The sequence below is a fragment of the Staurois parvus genome, unplaced genomic scaffold (genome assembly GCF_062004578.1).
Source record: "Staurois parvus isolate SC_StPar_1 unplaced genomic scaffold, SC_StPar_1.0 ptg000470l, whole genome shotgun sequence".
Classification (NCBI taxonomy): Eukaryota; Metazoa; Chordata; class Amphibia; order Anura; family Ranidae; genus Staurois; species Staurois parvus.
Genome location: NW_028318266.1, coordinates 2733776 through 2753619, shown reverse-complemented (window position 1 = coordinate 2753619; position 19844 = coordinate 2733776). Strand labels below are relative to the sequence as shown.

General features: G+C 41.4%; 1 protein-coding gene across 1 annotated transcript; it reads right to left on the bottom strand.

Annotated features, from left to right (window-relative positions):
• Positions 1–7733: 7733 nt before the first annotated feature.
• Positions 7734–8923, bottom strand: LOC149452535 (olfactory receptor 6Y1-like). Its single transcript, XM_089689192.1, has one exon. It carries the CDS (start codon positions 8794–8796, stop codon positions 7855–7857), a length of 942 nt encoding a protein of 313 aa, XP_089545318.1. The 5' UTR covers positions 8797–8923; the 3' UTR covers positions 7734–7854.
• Between the last annotated feature and the right edge of the window lie 10921 nt (positions 8924–19844).

The window sequence follows — 19844 nt, the reverse complement described above, 5'->3', positions numbered from 1 at the left end:
GTCAACGTTGCAAAATTGTGCTTAGGCGTTAAGATTTGTATTACCCTTTGGAGTGAAGGGGTGAAACAGGATAGTAAATAACAGTCATGAACCATCAGTTATAGAGGTATAAAGTGATAAAGCGAGTCAAAGTACAACCATTGAAACAACAATGAACAAGTGAAAATCAATAGAACTCTACAAAGTAAATATATCCATAAACCGTTAATGATCATATGTGAGACCTAGTATAGGAAATAGCTGGGGGCCAGCTTATGTGGCTATGTCAGTTTCCAGAATCTTTAGTGATAATGAGCCCATCTAATAAATAAAATATATTGCATAAATGCGTACTGAACAATGTACAACGTACTCAAAGCGGAGAGAAAAGAAGAGAGAAAGCAAGTAAAGAGGTAGAGGAGTAAGTATTTTCCATGGGAGTAGTGCGGCTGATAATGTTGAGCTGTTGGGTAAAAGAGCTGAAAAAAGGGGATTATCAAGGCATTAGTAATGATTCGTCAAAGTCAGTGGGGAAACAGTGTTTGACCCATGGTTGCCAGACTCTTTAAAACTGAGGAATTTTATCCTTTTCAATGGCTTCCATTTTGGCATGGATTATGGCTTTATTCATTCTGTGTTTAGCTTTGGCAGCTACTAAGGATGGGGATTTCCAGGCTTTGGCTAAGATTTGTTTGGCAGCTGTAAAGAGTTGTAGAAGTAGAAAAAATTGAGTATGTGTAATCAAGACCGGTGTAATGGACCACCTGACAGCACCTCTATCAGTCCCCTGATAAAGCCTCCCCAGAGTGCGGAGTCTAAGTACCGGAACACTTGTTCACCAGGGCCCCTGATGGTGGGTATGGACTTGGAACGTTCCGGGACCAGGTCGCAGCTAGAGGAGTCTGCCAGAGGCTCCTGTGGGTTAAGAGTCTGATGTGAAGGAGCCCGGGGATCCCTGAGGGATGGATGGATGAGCAAGATCAGAGTCAAACAGGCTGTGTCAGTAACTAGCGGGTCGGTGCGGTACAAGACAGTAGGCAAGGGATAGTCGGGTCACACGCAGGGTCAATACTAGAAGATCAGATCTATAAGGGAGCATCCAGGAGCAGAGTCAGGCAAGCCAAGGGGTCAGGACAGGAGAAGGCAACAAGGTCAGACAATCCAGATCAGAGTACTCACAACACAGGCAACAGGATACGAAAAGACCATTCGGCAACAAGTGTCTGTGCAGGGCTGGTTTAAGTAGCCCGCCCTGCACCTGACAGGTGCAGCCTAGGTCCTAGTGCCTGCCCAGTACTGTCATAGACGACGGGTGCGCCTGGGTCCTAGTGCCCTGCCACCTGCATGTCTTGACAGACACCTACGCATGTGTAGACCCATGCGTCGCGATGGTCCCTGACAACCGGTTTCAGGTTTAAGAGAACCATGGCTATATCTGGCTGTATGTATCTGGCGAGTATTTCAGATGCTGAGATGTGGGGTATGGCCATAAAAATTTAAATGTCATCAGCGAAGAGACATAATTTTATAGTGAAAGCCACCAAGTTCTATTCTCTTGATATTAGGATCCAAGAGGATAAGTTTGGCTAAAGGCTCAATAAGGAGAGCAAGTAGTAATGGGGAGAGTGGGCAACCTTGACTAGTACCTCTCTCTATATTAAATAGGTCAGACTTATATCCAGCATATTTAACGTATGCGCTAGATTTGTTATATAAGGAGGAGACCCAGTGCATAAAGTGAGGTCCAAAGCACCAACGTATAATGAAGGTAAGTCAATGAAACTGTGTCGAAGGCTTTACTAATATCAAGGAATAAGCAGCAAGCCAGGATCCGTCTTGATTTGCAAGCGTGAGCAAGTAGGGAAGCCCTGTGAACATTTTCACTAGCTTGACGGAAGGGAATGAATCCTACCTGATCTTTATTGATGAGCTTGCCAATGATTTTATTTAAGCTGGTTGCTAATACTTTGGCTAAGAGTTTTATGTCCAAATTAAAGAGTGATATTGGGCGATAGTTGGACCATGATGTAGTATCCAATTTAGGCTTTGGGAGCATTGTAATTATAACAGTGAGGGTTTCTGGTCAGAAGGAGTGTTCCTTTTGTATATCATTAAATGCTTTGGTCAGGAGGGGAGTTTATGGGGTTTTAGTGCTTTATTGGCCAGTTGTATTTCCGTCTCTGTGATGTGGTTCTCCAGGGTATCATGGTGAGTTTGGGTGAGTGTAGGGAGGGTGATATGAGAAAAAAGGGCATTTACAACTTTATTATCAAGTGTATGGCAGAATGAGTATAGTTTAGCAAGGTTAGAGCAAAATATTTGCAGAATTTTCACTGGGATATTAGTGTAAGCATCACAAGACAATTTTAAATGTGCAGATGTGGTAAGTTTATCGAGTGTAAGGTTCGTGCTACTATCGTACGCGTACGCGAGGAGGATTCTGGGAGCGCGGTGACGTCATTTCCGGCGTGGTGGCCATATTTGAAATCCCTATATCAAAATACCCATGCAGGAGATTTATAGCATGGGGTATTGAAGGCCTGTGAGAAGACGAATATAAATTCTCTCTTGTTTATATATGAACCGAGGAGCTGACTGCTGATAGAGTATTAGAGGCGAGGCCCTGGTGAGCTATCAAAGAGGTGTCCTGTTTGAAGTGAGCTGACCCTGTGGGGTCAGGGTAAGGAGGTGAGAGGCCATCACGGCTAAAGTTTGGAGTTACACAGTGTGGTAACGTGTGATACATGCATGAGGATTGAAGAAAAATTGTTTTTTGTTGCATTTGGACAATATATTTATTTTCTGTGGATTTATTTATCAACAGATGGTTGGAGTGATTAAGATTAGCACTATTTTGCACTTTATTTGTAAGAATTGGAATACACGGTTTGCATTTTCTTTTTGTATGCACTATTTTGCACATTAATTTAGTACCTTGTGGTATTGTTTGGAGCACTTGTATAATTAGTGTTGCACTTTATATTTATAATTATTTAGTACATTTAGAGATAGCGCTGCACTTTATATATACATTTATCTAGAATTGTGGCTTCTACTTTGGTGTGAATCATATCCTGGGTAACTTTATTTTTAACTACTGCAGTGCATAGTGAGGGAGATTTCCAAGACTTAGCTATGACCTGCTTGGCTGCCGTAGTAACTTGTAGGATAAGTATGAATTGTGAGTTTGTGACACCAGGGGGGCGTAGATTAAGCAGCGCAGTGACCGGGTTTGGTTGGAGTAATTTTGCGCTAACTATAGATAGTATACTAAAGATGTCCGCCCAGAAGACTTGGGCAATTGGGCAGTCCCACCATATGTAGAAATACGTACCCAGGTCTGCACAGCCTCTCAGCACCTTATATTTTCTATAGGCGACACTTTACACACCCTAAATGTCATGAGCCTAGAGTTAACTATGAATGATGGGCCTAGAATTATTGATTTTACTCTGGCATGTTTTTCAATATGTAACTTGTATTTCAATTGATGTTTTTGTGGTGTGGTTTGGAGTGCCTACTGCGCACATTTATATTCCTATGTGCTTGTACATAGGGGTGGGGTTCAAACATTTTGGGGGGAAATTTTGAGTGTTTTAGTGTAACTTTATTTTTTTTACACTTTTTTGCATTTTTTATACTAACCCTTTTTCATCACATAGCGGTCTAAAAGTTCCCTATGTAATGCATTTAATTCTGGAAAGTTCTCTTTAATGAGAAATCATAGAGCCACTGGGAGAATGTGCAAACTTCCCCCACAACTACTGATGTACTACAATGTATACTATACATCCTCTGAGGCATGATCTGTCACGATCTGGTGGACACAGCGGATGACAGATCAGTGTACCAGTCCACTGCCAGTACCATGTGATCACTGTGACCAATCACAACAGAGCACATGAGAATGGTAAACAGTGAATGGATGCCATTCATTGTATACTATTGTGTTGATCTCTCTGATTGGTCACAGTAATCACATGGTACAGTTAGGGGCAACCACAACCCATCTGTGATTAGCTGTGGTCAATCACAGCTATTCACAATAGCAAACACTAAAAAAATTTATTTCATTCAGTAAAAATGGTTGTTTATAACAGTAATATTCATTGCTATAAGCAATCATAGTGTGCAAAGGAAAATAAAAATCCTGATCACCTCCCCAGAGTAGTACAGTGTTACTGTGGTAACACTGCATTTCTCTGGTAACAGTATGCAAACAAAAAAAAAAATCATACAAAAATGTAATAAAAAAAAGAAAATATACATTTAAAAAAAATTTAAAATTAAACTTTAACATACTGTCACCAGTCTGTCCAAGATCCCCGCCACACCAGTCACATGATGATGCTATACTGCACTGGGGACAATATATAAAAAAGTGAAAAAAAAAGTATTGTTTTTTAAATTTCTTCATTTTTCAAAAAATTGTGATAAAAATGTACAACTTTAGAAAACTTGCCATGCCGCTTACTAAATACCCTGGGCTGTCTACTTTCCCAAAGGGGTCATTTGGGGGGTATTTGTACTGTCCTGGATTGAGATCAGCAACAGACTAAATAATAAACTCTGATTTGGCTTATTTTCACCAAAGGAATGTAGCAGAATACATTCTGATCTAAATTTATGAAGAACAATTATTTATTTGCAAAATTTTATAACAGAAAACCGTAGGGTTTTTTCCACATTTTGTTTTTCATTTATTTAGCAAAAAAAAAATAGCTTTGAATAAATACCACCAAAAGAAAGCTCTATTTGTGTGGAAAAAAATTAAAATTCATATGGGTACAGTGTTGCATGACCGCACAATTTCATTAAAAGTGTGACAGCACTGAAAGCTGAAAATTGGCCTGGGCAGGAAGGGGGTGAAAGTACCCAGTATTGAGGTAGTTGAACAGTTTGGATTGCCCATGCCAGCTATAATATTCATACAAGTGGCTGCATCATATTGGATACAGCTTCATTTTGGCCGACAATTTGGTAGAGCTATATTTCGGCCAATTATTTTCTGCTCTGTTCCTTCAATTTTCAGTTAAAAAGATGTCAAGCAGAAAGGGTGCTGACAGGCCCACCTATAGCTCAAAATCATCAGGATTGGGCAGAAAAGTTCTCCTTGTATGGCTAGAAAAGATTTTAAAGGCAGGTGAGGTCACTGGCCTTCACGTCAAAAACTATTTATCTAGGTGTCTGTCCATGGGTATAGGCTAGGAATGGAATACTGAAAGAGTTTGGAACTGAGGGGATAACAGGAAAGTCACATCAAAAATTACTTTTAGGTTATACTTCTAAGACAAAATATCTACTACATACAGTTGCAAGAAAAAGTATGTAAACCCCCTGGGATTACGTGGAGTTTTGCATGAATTGGGCATAAAATGTGCTCTGAACGTCATTTAAGTCACAACAATAGAATAACACAGTCTGCTGAACATAATACTACACAAACATTAGATGTTGCCATGGTTTAATTGCACATAACATGTAAACATTCACAGTGCAGGGAGGAAAAAGTATGTGAACCTTTGGACTTAATAACTGGTTGACCCTCCTTTGGCAGCAATAACCTCAACCAAACGTTTCCTGTAGTTGCAGATCAGACCTGCACAACGATCTGGAGTAATTTTGGACCACTCCTCTTCACAAAACTGTTTCAGTGTAGCAATATTCTTGGGATGTCTGGTGTGAATCGCTCTCTTAAGGTCATGCCACAGCATTTCAATCGGGTTGAGGTCAGGCCTCTGACTGGGCCACTCCAGAAGGCGTATTCTGTGCTGTTGCAGCCATTGTTTTGTTGAATTACTTGTATGCTTTGGGTCATTGTCCTGTTGCATCACCCATCCTCTGCGGAGCTTCAGTTGGCGGACAGATGGTCGTACGTTTTCCTGCAAAATGTCTTGATAAACTCTGGAATTCATTTTCCCATCAATGACAACAATCCATCCAGGCCCTGAGGCAGCAAAGCATGCCCAAACCATGATGCTCCCTCCGCCATGTTTTACAGTGGGGATGAGGTTTTGATGTTGGTGTGCTGGGCCTTTTTTTCTCCACACATAGTGTTGTGTGTTCTTCCCAAACAACTCAATCTTGGTTTCATCTGCCCACAGTATATTTTGCCAGTAGTGCTGTGGAACATCCAGGTGCTCTTTTGCAAACTTCAAACGTGCTGCAATATTCTTTTTGGACAGCAATGGCTTCCTCCGTGGTGTCCTCCCATGTACTCCATTCTTGTTTAATGTTTTCCTTATTGTAGATGTGTCAACAAAAATGTTAGCATGTGCCAGAGATTTCTGTAGGTCTTTAGCTGACACTCTGGGATTCTTCTTTACCTCATGCAGCATTCTGCGCTGTGCTCTTACAGGACGACCACGCCTAGGGAGAGTAGCAACAGTGCTAAACTTTCTCCATTTGTAGACAGTCTGTCTTACCATGGACACATGAATATCAAGGCTTTTGGAGATACTTTTGTAACCCTTTCCAACTTCATGCAAGTCAACAATTCTTGATCGTAGGTCTTCTGAGAGCTCTATTCTGCAAGGCATGGTTCACATCTGACAGTGCTTCTTGAAACCAGTAAACCCAAAACAGGTGTGTGTTTTTTAAGGGCAGGACAGCTGTCAGCAACACATCCAATATCATCACACTGATTGGAGTCAAGGTTGGCTCACTCCTGGCTCTGGGAGAAGTCATTAAGCTAGGGCCTCACATACTTTTTCCTCCCTGCACTGTGAATGTTTACATGTTATGTGAAATTAAACCATGGCAACATCTAATGTTTGTGTAGTATTATGTTCAGCAGACTGTGTTCTTCTATTGTTGTGACTTAGATGATGTTCAGAGCACATTTTATGCCCAATTCATGCAAAATTCCACGTAATCCCAAGGGGTTCACATACTTTTTCTTGCAACTGTAGATAATATATTTCAATAATATTTATTCCAACGTAACAATAGACCCAATGGCTGGTGGAAGTCCAAATTTTTTCCATGTCAGAGACATAAAGTGGTTGTAAACCCTTAGGTCGCTATCACAGAGGAGGTCCAATGAGGTCCGCCTGTCCAACTGGACCAAATCCTCCATTTTCCTCTATGGGTAGATGAATGTAAAGTCTATTTATTCACAGCTACCTTAATCTGATAAAAACAAACAGAAGGGGGATCGTTCCCCTCTGTTTGGTCATATCAGATGACATTACATCTAACTGCCCATAGAGGAGAGTGGGCTGTGTCTGTGTCCACTCTGCATAAGCGGAGGGGGCACGGACCTGTAACCTGTGGGCCAGTGGACCGAAGTCTTCCCTGTGTGAAAGGGATCTAACATATGCCCAGTAAAGTGACTGGCCTCAGCTGATACTCAGAGATTAAAAAAATCCTCCTACATAAGCTGTACCTGTTTATCTTCAGACCTCTCTCCTCTACAGCTATTCAAAGTTCAGAATTTATACAGTTTGTCTGAGATTTCAGACAGCAGGCGGCAGAGAGCTGAAATTACACTCTGCAGTGAGGAGAGCTCTGAGAGCTGATTGGAGGGAAGGGACACCCCCCCCTCCACACAGCACACAGGAACAGAGCCGAGGCTGTCAATAACAGACTGTGTGTTGGAGCTCCCTCCCCATCACCTTTTTTTTTCTTGGTGTCAGAAAACCTTTATCAGAAGTGATTCATGTTGAAAGCAGAGAAACAAAGCAGCAGATAGAAATTACACTTATGCTCTTTATTGAGACAAGTACACACTTAGAGTGATGTGTTTTGTTCATGTTTCATGTCTGAGGATTACAACCATGTTAATTGCCTTCATGTGGCCTGCTGTAATTCTTGAAGGTAGTCCTTAAATTAATTGTACGGCTGTGTCTATTAGTTAAATATAAAATTGCTTTACTACCTGACAAAAGTCTTAAAAGTAGCCATCATTTTCTGCAGAGCTCTCTTGATCTCATGGTTTCTCAGGCTATATATGATTGGATTCATCAATGGAGACACCACAGTGTAGAGGAGGGACCTATATTTATTCATGTTGGTTGAGCTCTCATCAGTTGGAACCACATAAACAGTGATTAATGTTCCATAATAAGCACAAACCATGGCCAAATGTGAGCTACAAGTGGAGAAGGCTTTTCTTTGGCCATAAATGGAAGATATCTTCAGAATAGTGACTAGAATACAGATATAAGTTACAATAATAAACACAAATGGTAAAAATATTGTAACAATGGAAACAAAAACGTCATGCAGCATAAAAGCAGAAGTGTCTGAGGTGGCCAATTCAACTATTGGGCTGAAATCACAGAAAAAGTGGTCTATAGAATTCAGTCCACAGTAATTCAATTGAAATAACTCAATCATTTCACTTAATAATAAAATAATAACTAAGGCCCACAACCCAATGATCAGCAGAGATATAATATGGGAGCTCATAAGGGATGAATAGCGTAAGGGATTACAAATAGCCAAATACCGATCGTAGGACATGACAGCAATGAGAAAACTTTGTGAACAGCTGCAAGTACCAATAAAATAAAGTTGAGTGATGCAACCAGCCAGTGATATTCTTACTTCATTTCTAATAATGACCTCCAGAGTCATCGGGACCACACAGGTGGTCAGTAGGACATCAGATGTGGCCAAGTGCTTGAGAAGGAAGAACATCGGAATTTTTAGGTGGTCAACAGTTGCCACTAAGGTTATTATTAAAATATTCCCACTTAGTATCATTATGTATGTTAGGAGGAACACCATGAACAGCAGAATCCTAAATTTATAAAGACCTCGAAATCCAAGTAGTTTAATTTGTGTGACCTGAGTCTGGTTGATCTCACACATTCTTTATTTGAAGGGTATTCAAAGACACCAATAATGTATTTTTGTTGTTTTTGAAAATAGAATGTTATTACAGCATTTTCACATTTTTTCTAATCTCACGCACTCTTTATTTGGTCGAATATTTAAAGATCATGGTAATAGGACTTTCCCCTGAAAAATAGATAATACAAACAACAATAATTATAAAGGTTTTTAGGCTAATTTGACATAAAAACACAATAAATTAGCTTTTTGATCCTCCTTGAAGAACATTAAAATAATTTGACGACATTATGGTACATCCAAAAATACTGATTTTGTAAAATATGTAAAAACAATCATTTTAAATTTACACCAAAGGAAAAAATACACTTGATATTTTATTTTGCTGTTGATAACATTGGCATACATACAGTCATGGCCGAAATTGTTGGCACCCTTGATATTTCTCCAGGAAATCATGTATTTCTCACGAAACGTATTGCATTAACACATGTTTTGCTATACACATGTTTATTCCCTTTGTGTGTATTGGGACAAAACAAAAAAAGGGAGGAAAGAAAGCAAATTCGACATAATGTCACACAAACCTCCAAAAATGGGCTGGACAAAAGTATTGGCACCCTTTCACAACTGCGGATAAATAAGAATGTTACAAGCATGTGATGCTCCTGTAAACTCACCTGGGGCAAGTAACAGGTGTGGGCAATATAGAAATCACACCTGAAAGCAGATAAAAAGGAGAGACGTTCACTTAACCTTTGCATTGTGTGTCTGTCTGTGCCACACTAAGCATGGACAACAGAAAGAGGAGACGAGAACTGTCTGAGGACCTGAGAACCAAAATTGTGGCAAAATATCAACAATCTCAAGGTTACAAGTCCATCTCCAGAGAACTAGATTTGCCTTTGTCCACAGTGCGCAACATTATCAAGAAGTTTGCAACCCATGGCACTGTAGCTAATCTCCCTGGTCGTGGACGGATGAGGAAAATTGATGAAAGATTGCAACGCAGAATAGTCCGGATGGTGGATAAGCAGCCCCAAACATGTTCCAAAGACATTCAAGCTGTCCTGCAGGCTCAGGGAGCATCAGTGTCAGCGCGAACTATCCGTCGACATTTAAATGAAATGAAACGCTATGGCAGGAGACCCAGGAGGACCCCACTGCTGACACAGAGACATAAAAAAGCAAGACTACAGTTTGCCAAAATGTACTTGAGTAAGCCAAAAGCCTTCTGGGAAAACGTCTTGTGGACAGATGAGACCAAGATAGAGCTTTTCGGTAAAGCACATCATTCTACTGTTTACCGAAAACGGAATGAGGCCTACAAAGAACAAAACACAGTACCTACGGTAAAATATGGTGGAGGTTCAATGATGTTTTGGGGTTGTTTTGCTGCCTCTGGCACTGGGTGCCTTGACTGTGTGCAAGGCATCATGAAATCTGAGGATTACCAAAGGATTTTGGGTCGCACTGTAGGGCCCAGTGTCAGAAAGCTGGGTTTGCGTCCAAGATCCTGGGTCTTCCAGCAGGACAATGACCCCAAACATACGTCAAAAAGCACTCAGAAATGGATGGCAAAGAAGCGCTGGAGAGTTCTGAAGTGGCCAGCAATGAGCCCAGATCTAAATCCCATTGAACACCTGTAGAGAGATCTTAAAATTGCTGTTGGGAAAAGGTGTCCTTCCAATAAGAGAGACCTGGAGCTGTTTGCAAAGGAAGAGTGGTCCAAAATTCCGGGTGAGAGGTGTCAGAAGCTTATTGATGGTTATAGGAAGCGACTGATTTCAGTTATGTTTTCCAAAGGGTGTGCAACCAAATATTAAGTTAAGGGTGCCAATACTTTTGTCCAGCCCATTTTTGGGGTTTTGTGTGACATTATGTCATATTTGCTTTTCTGCCTCTGTTTTATATTTGTTCCAATACATACAAAGGGAATAAACATGTGTATAGCAAAACATGTGTTAATGCAATACCTTTTTTGTGTGAAATACTTGATTTTCAGGAAAAATATCAAGGGTGCCAACAATTTCGGCCATGACTGTATCGGATAACAATGTTTTTAGTGTGTAACATAAAGTTAGACAGATTTTAAGTTTCTATACTCATAGGTATGGCCTAAAGATAATCTCAATACCCAATGTAGTAATAGAGTGGTGAGGGGTAAAACAAAAGAATTTATTGCTGGCTTTGCCCACACTGGGGAGGTCACCCTTTCTATTTGTTCTGGTGACATTGAGTGAAAGTGAAGAAAAATTCAAAATGTAGAATTGTCAGCAGAGTAGGAATAGGGGAGAAATCATTCACTGGGGAGCATTTGTTCCGGTGACAACTAAGAGAAGTTTTCCTTACCATATGTGTTTATGAGACAGGAATTAAAATCTCTTGAATGGGAGATACAAAAAAAATGTAAAAACCTGACTGATCCAACTTTTACCTCTTACTTCCTCCCATTACATGTTTCTTCCTCAACCACCTCCCATCCCCCCCCTCCCCCTTCCTTTTCCCCTTCCACCCCGTTACCACTGTTCTCTTCCCCTTACGTTCATGTTAGAATGTCTTTGATATCCATATCAGCGGTGTATTTAGGTTTCATGCTGCCCTAGGCAACACAAAAATTGGCTCCCCCCGGACATTGACCAACAACAGCCCAGCCCCCCCCACACCCGAGAGAGCCTTCCACTACCACCTTCCCCCATACACTGGCAATCCCACCAACCCCTGCGAGAGAGAAAACACTCACCTTCACAGCTCATCCCCGGGAACAAGAACAGGCTCTACATACACCATCAAGCAGTCCCCAGAGCCTCTCTCAGATCCCACCTGGTCCCCATTCTGCTGCCCCTCTGAAAGATGCCGCCCTAGGCAAATGCCTTGTTTGCCTTGTAGTAAATACGCCCCTGATCCATATGTTGACATGAACCACATGTACAACCCCATTATATGTTTATTAATATCAATGTATACCCAATCGAACTATTTGACAGAAGCCTCTTACCACTAATCTCCAAAACATGAACAGAATGTTGTTCCTTTGTATTTGTAAACCTTCAACAAAAAGTTGTTTTTACCATTCCGTACTCTATTGAAATTGAAAAAAGAAAACGGCTTTTGATATACTTTAGTCTTAGTTGGTTAAAAAAAAAGTCAATTCCAGAGAATAGAGAGACTTAGGACAAGCCTTGGATGTAAGATTATAAGACAGGAGAGAAGTAAAGTGTTTGCCGAGATTGAGCTTGGCGTAGCATGAGATATGGAATGATGAGATATTTGGGAGGCCTAGCCTGGAAAGAGCTTGTGGGCTAGATTTTTATCAAAGTCACGCTAAAACACTAGCTAAACTCAAACACTAATTAAACTACTCTTCTAGTGCTATTTAACTGCACCTTGTGACTACATCAAACATATTACAGCTCACTTATAGTCCCATAAATGCTTGTTGAATTTATAAACTGAAAATATAAAACTTTCTAATGAAAATGTATCAAAACCCAACTTTTTTTCTAAACTTTTGAGCACAGTGGTGAGGGGCTAGATCCATTGTCATGATTTTAATGTTGTGTGTGTCCCTATTGGGAAAATTCCCCTTGACTATTTGTTCTGGGACCATTGTTGCTGAGAATAAAAATCCAAAATACTGAATTGTCACCAGGGGCGGACTGACAACTCATGGGGCCCCCGGGCAATAGGGGATCATGGGGCCCCTGTGTCCTTGCCCAAACTCAAAAAAGCCTATAAAAAAAGGTACCAGGGGCATCTCATGGGGCCCCCTACTGACCCCGGGCCCTCGGGCAGTGCCTGAGTTTCCAAATGGTCAGTCCGCCCTTGATTGTCACTGATGCAGGAATAGAGAGGAACTCTTCCAATGAGGATATTTGTTGCAGTGACAATCATGGGTTTCCCTTATGTTGGTGAAAAATCCTGTCCATTCTTGTCTGTGGGAATGAAAGTAAATTAAAATCCCCCCACAAAAGATGCAGAAAATAATCAACCTTCCCCTAGTCCTCTATCCAGAACCAACAAGAAAAAAATGTCATCTTTACCTACTGTACAATTGTAAAAAATGTCTCTTTTTCAATTACACAGGAGATGGTACTGCTTTAGGAGCTGTATTATCACATCATTTTCTGAGCTCCTTTGCCTTGGTGGCTTCTTGTTTCTATATAATTGACAAATTGTCCATTATCTAAAGCAGCCTTTATGTTGGCAGGTTTTCTTGCCTTTCAAATACGCAGTCTGTATTCAGATCCCTATATATTTTTTTCTGAATTTGTGAGTTACGTAAGAAATATAATTCTGCATTTAGAAACTGCAGAATTATGGGTTGTTGTGAAGAGACTCTGCAGCTTATGCATGTATTTGCAAATGTGTGCTAGCTAAATGTCTGTTTTTAACACATACTGTTAGCCAGGGCAATTCGGTTTGTTTGCAAATTGGTGAGTTGAGTCGAGAACTTTTCTCTTTAATTGTTTGACATGTGTCACCCTTCTATGTGCTCCTTGCTGTGAAGGCCGGTTATAGATTGGGGCAGCGGCCATTTTTTGCACTAGTAATCAATCTACTCTGCTAGTGCTCTGTAGTCTATATTCAAATCCCTAGATTTTTTTTTAATTCTTGAGTTGCAATTCTGCAATACAATTCTAGAGGAAGACTAGAATAAAAGTTGAATCACTTAGCAAAACCAAACATTTTACTTACTGTACTATGTGTTTCTTCCAAAACAGGTGAAGATAACAGTAAACATTTTTCAGTCCTAGTTGCATTATTCTGAAAACTGTGCCATCAAATTATATAATTGCCTGGTCATTACCCTTATTTATAGTGATAGACGTGACAGGGGAAATAATGCTCTCTATATCCCTGGAGTATACAAATGAAAGAAATAAGTGCCTGTTCATATTTTTAATTAATGCTTGTTTACTGTTTTATTAAGCAGATCATTATTTTGTGAGTCTAATGCAATTTTTATTTCACCTAAGATCCTGTAACTAACAGCCCATTCTATTACAGACCACTCAGAATTAGCAGCAACATTGTCAGCTAGCCACGCAGCCTGCTGGCCTGGAATTGACCATTAGAATAGTCACACACGGAAAAGCAGAAAAAAAGCCTCGGGCAGAGTTTGGGTTTGCACATTGTCTCAATTTAGTTTTCACATTGTCTTTACTGTAGTTATTCTTTCAGCTCTACTAATTAGATTCAAAACTGCCTGGTGAGGTTGAATCTGATTAGTGGCTAAGAGTTAGCAAGCACGGTTTTTAACCAATTCAATACCGGGCAATTTTACACCTTCCTGCCCAGGCCAGTTTCCAGCTTTCAGCGCTCTCACACTTGGAATGACAATTGCGCGGTCATACAACATTGTACCCAAACTAAAATTTTATCATTTTCTTCACAGAACTAGAGCTTTCTTTTGGTGGTATTTAATCACCGCTGGGGGTTTTATTTTTTGCTAAATTAACAAAAAAAGACCAAAAATTTGAAAAAAACACACGTTTTTCTTTGTTTCTGTTATAAAAGTTTGCAAATAAATAATTGTTCTTCATAAATTTAGGCCGAGATGTATTCTGCTACATGTCTTTGGTGAAAATAACCCAAATTAGGATGTATTTTTTAGTTTGTAGGAAAGTTATAGAGTTCACAAACTATGGTATAGATCTGAATATTGATCAATCCTGAAGTACTGACAGCCAATCTAATTTCTTGAGGTCCAAGAATGTCAGAACAGTACAGATATCCCCCAAATGTCAGAACAGTACAGATATCCCCCAAATGTCAGGACAGTACAGATATCCCCCAAATGTCAGAACAGTACAGATATCCCCCAAATGTCAGGACAGTACAGATATCCCCCAAATGTCAGGACGGTACAGATATCCCCCAAATGTCAGAACAGTACAGATATCCCCAAATGTCAGGACAGTACAGATATCCCCTAAATGTCAGAACGGTACAGATATCCCCAAATGACCCCTTTTTGCAGAGTAGACAGTCCAACGTACTTCATAAGAGGCATGGCGAGTTTTTTGAAGTTGTATTTTGTTTGTCATCATTTTTTGGAAAATGAATAAATGCAAAAATTATTTTCACTATTTTTTTTTTTTACATACTGTCACCAGTGCAGTACAGCATCTTCATATAACTGGCATGGCGGTGATCAGGGACACTGACTGGTGACAGTATGAAAAAAAAAATATTTTTTTTTCATTTTATATTTTTAATTTTTTATTATATTTTTTTTAAAGATTTTTTTTTCATATTTCACTATGTCCAAAGTAGTACAATGTTACCATAGTAACATTGTACTACTTTGGGGAAGTGATCAGTATTTTTTTTTTTTTTATACACAATTTGCTTATAGCAAAGAATTACTTTGCTATAAGCAAGCATTTACCTGAATGACCGATTCATTCAGGTTTTTTTTTTTTTCGTGCTTAGCTGTGATTTGGCCACAGCTAATCACATGACATGTGATTAGCTGTGACCATTCACAGCTAGACACTAGTATACAATGGATGGCATGAATGAAGCCATCCATTGTATACAACTGTCATGTGACCTGCTGTGATTGGTCACAGCAGGTCACATGGTACCGGTAATGGGGGCCGATACTCAGATCTGTCATCGGCCGTGTCCGAGGTACACGGCCGGTGACAGATTGCGCCGCTGCGCGGCTCTGCAAGTGAGAAAAGTGTGCATGTGCGGGAGGACGCCATAGGGCGGGCGGCAAATGGTTAAGTAAGAGCACATTGATACATCAAGTATAAAGTAGTAGTACTGGTTCTGTACTGGTTGTCTGGGCTGTGTTCTGGCCTGGATGATTGGTTTGAGTTCTGGCCTGGTTAATTGGTTTGATTTTTGGCCTGGCTGGCTGGGCTGAGTTCTGGCTTGGTTAGCTGGCTAGGCTGAGTTTTGGCCTTAATGGCTGGAATGAGGTCTGGACAGGCTGACTTGGCTGATTTCTGGCCTTGCTGGCTGGTTTGGCTGAGTTCTGGTCTCACTGGTTGGGCTGAGATTTAGCCTGATTGGCTGGGCTGAGTTCTGGCCTGATTGGCTGGACTGAGTTCTGACCTGGTTGGCTGGGGTGAGTTCTGGCCTGGTTAGCTGGGCTGAGTTCTGACCTGGTTGGTGGATTATATATGTAGCACTACCCTCTCAGGGCCTGCTGAGTAATGTTTGGGTTTCCTGTCATGCCTGATCCCGCTCTGAAAGCCCAACCCCTGCTGACACCACCTTAAACCTCTGACCAGTAGAACCCTTTGACTGCAACCAAGAAATAGACTCATGCACAGTTTGGATTGAACTGATATTTTGTTTTTATTCAGGTCAAAAGTAAGCACAGTGAGGCAATAAAGAAGTACATGCATGGAATACCCGTTATCACTCTTAATAACTTCAAATAAGAATCACAACACAATCTCAATCAGTTCTAGATGTCCTGCAGTTCATAATTTAAATGGCAGTCCCAATTCTGAGATATTTCTTCCCCAATAGGCAAAGAAAAACTACAAAATAGAGAGGCTAGATCACATTGGGCTCTCAGGGGCTGGTGACTGAGTTTATTTTTGAGAAAAGAAGAGCTCTTAAATAGACCAATGTCCCTTTGAACTGCAGTATCTGAACTTCTGCTTGCTCAATGGGGCCCTAGTTGGAGCACATAAAGATTCAAATCTTCCTGGAGGCAAAGGTAGAAGTTCCTCTGTAGAGGGTGTAAAGAAGCTGCCACTTTTAAGTGATATTTAAATTTGAACAGTACCCCCTTATCTCCTGAAAGGTGAGATGTAGGATTTGGCAAAGATTAATGAGTGGGCAAGACACTCTTCTATAGGGATTCATTAAACCAAAGTAGCAAACAGCAGCAATGAAGGATCTCCTTGGTGAATGAGGCCTGCTGTGTTGAAAGCACTAATACAGCTTGACCTGCAGAAGGAAAACACTGCAGTGGGCTCTTGTGATTGGATATGCTCAGAGTGCAATAACTCAATGGCCAGGAGAACTGGGCCTCAACACATGTAAGGTGGAAAACAAGGTCAGTAAAACTGGGTGGGAAGTATCTGAGTTGAGTAGCGTTACTTGCAACTTTAAATGGCTTGAAAGTGAAACTTTCTTCAGCAATCCGTGGCCTTGGTCAGGTAGCAGACAGTCTCTCTGTAGATGGGGGCCCCTGGTTTCTGGTGGTTTCTTCTTCAGAGATCACTCTGGACAGCAGCACTCCAGTCTGCCTGATAACAGGGCTGTCCACCAGACTTGTCAGTGGTGTTAGCAATGTCAGCGGTCAGCGATTTCTCCTCTCTCCTCCACTCTCTAGCCTGGCCCAGTCTGGACCTCAGGCGTTCCACATGGTCTTCTCTTACACCTGCTTTCCAGCTCTATCCATCCACTTCCTGTCCTCTGGTTCCCATACTTCTGTATTTATTTGCCTCCGCCCATCCGCCAACTCCTCTGGGAAATGTAGTTTGCTAGCTTACTGTCAAATCTGGCAATCAGCCTACAAATCCCACAAAGCTTTTCAACAGAGTCCGAATATATATATATATATATATATATATATATATATATATATTGCTCAAAAAAATTAAAGAACCACTTTTTAACCAGAGTATAGCATCAAGTCATTGAAAACTCCTGGGATATTGATCTGATCAGTTAGGTAGCAGAGGGGGTTGTTAATCAGTTTCAGCTGCTTTGGTGTTAATTAAATGAACAACAGCTGCACTAAATGGGCAACAATGAGACAACCCCCAAGACAGTAATGGTTTTACAGGTGGAGGCCACTGACATTTTTTTCCCTACTCATCTTTTCTGACTGATTTCACTAGTTTTGCATTTGGCTACGGTCACTGTCACTACTGGTAGCATGAGGCGATATCTGGACCCTACAGAGTTTGCACAGGCAATCCAACTCCTCCAGGACAGCACTTCAATACGTGCCAGTGCCAGAAGGTTTGCCGTATCTACCAGCACAGTCTCAAAAGCATGGAGGAGTTACCAGGAGATAGGCAGTTACTCTAGGAGAACTGGGCAGGGTCTTAAAAGGTCCTAAACCCTTCAGCAGGACTGGTATCTGCTCCTTTGTGCAAGGAGGAACAGGATGAGCACTGCCAGAGCCCTACAAAATGACCTCCAGCAGGCCACTGGTGTGAATGTCTCTGACCAAACAATCAGACTTCATGAGGGTAGTCTGAGGGCCCAATGTCCTCTAGTGAGCGCTGTGCTCACTGCCCGACACCATAGAGCTTGATTGGCATTTGCCATTGAACCCCAGAATTGGCAGGTCCACCACTGGCACTCTGTGCTTTTCACAGATGAGAGCAAGTTCACCCTGAGCACATGTGACAGATGTGAGAGGGTCTTGAGAAGCCATGGGGAATGTGATGCTATGTTTTGGTGGTGGGTCAGTGATGGTCTGGGGAGGCATATCCATGGAGGGACACACAGACCTCTACAGGCTAGACAATGGAATCCCGACTGCCATTAGATATGCACAACAATGCCCAGCCTCATGTGGAGAGAGTATGCAGGTGGTTCCTGGAGGATGAAGGAATTGATAACATTGAATTCCTCCATGCTTGCCTGATCTAAAACCAATAGAACACATTTGGGATATCATGTTTTTGTCCATCCAACGCCGCCAGGTTGCACCTCAGACTGTCCAGGAGCTTAGTGATGCCCTGGTCCAGATCTTGGAGGAAATCCCCCAGGACACCATCCGTTGTCTCATTAGGAGCCTCCCCTGACTTTGTTAGGCATGCATACAAGCATGTGGGGGCCATACAAACTACTGAGTACTGTTTTGAGATACTGCAATGAAATTTCAGCAAAATAGACTAGCCTGCTGCATAATTTTTTCACTTTGATTTTCATTGTGTCTTTGAATTCAGTCCTCTGTAGGTTGATTATTTTCATTTCCATCAAACAATGGGGCATCCTTACGTTCCTAACACATTACCCAGTCCACCATAGCCATATAGATATCTAGCATGATATTTTTCCCCATTGAGACCTGATGTGTTTTCAAAGTGCTCATTTTTTTGAGCAGTGAGAGAGAGAGAGAGAGAGAGAGAGAGAGAGAGAGAGAGAGAGAGAGAGAGAGAGATTCTTAAGGATGGATAGAGAAAACTGGATTTTAATTTTTCTCTGGGTCTTTGTAACTCTTGGATAGAGTTCTTGAGTCCAAATGCTTCAAACCCAGTGTCCAGGTTTTTCTGGGGACCAGCAGGCTGTGTGTGTAAGTGTGCACAGCCATTATAATCTAGGGTCTGACCATAGTTCAGGGTTCCACCCAGGAGACCAGAGGTCCCCTGCTCAGGTCAGGGCTAGGCCCCATGAAGCAAGCAGCTGCAAGACATATGCAGAGGATGCATGATAAAGGTGCATAGATTGCATTTGAACATAGAGGTACTGTGAAATGGTCTGAGGGACCAGCCTAAAGGTCCGAGTTTGTGGTCTGAGCAGCATTGTTGCAAAAGTATACAAAGAGGCTAAAGGAAACCTGTGTATTATACAGCATTGAAAGAGGACTTCTAAACATCCCTGCATGGCTAACTGCTTTGCTGTGCTCTGAAGCAGTGTTGGAAAACCCTGCAAGGGCAATCATTTGTTTTGACAAAGTTTTACTTTCCACTGATCACTGGTGCAATGGTTTACAGGCTCCTGTAGACAAAAATAATAAATGCACATTTCTTTTACCTGGAAAAAAATGTGCATTTATTATTTTTCTAAAAGGTGAACTTATCCTTTAACCATTTGCCGCCCGCCCTATGGCCGAATGGCGGACGGAAAATGTCATCAGCGTTCCGGGTGGCCTCCATATGGCGTCCTCCCGCACATGCGCAGATCACGCTCCTGCAGAGATGCACAGCGGCGCGATCTGTCACCGGCCGTGTACCTCGGACACGGCCGATGACAGATCTGAGTATCGGCCCCCGTTGCTGGTACCATGTGACCTGCTGTGACCAATCACAGCAGGTCACATGACAGTTGTATACAATGGATGGCTTCATTCATGCCATCCATTGTATACTAGTGTCTAGCTGTGAATGGTCACAGCTAATCACATGCACATG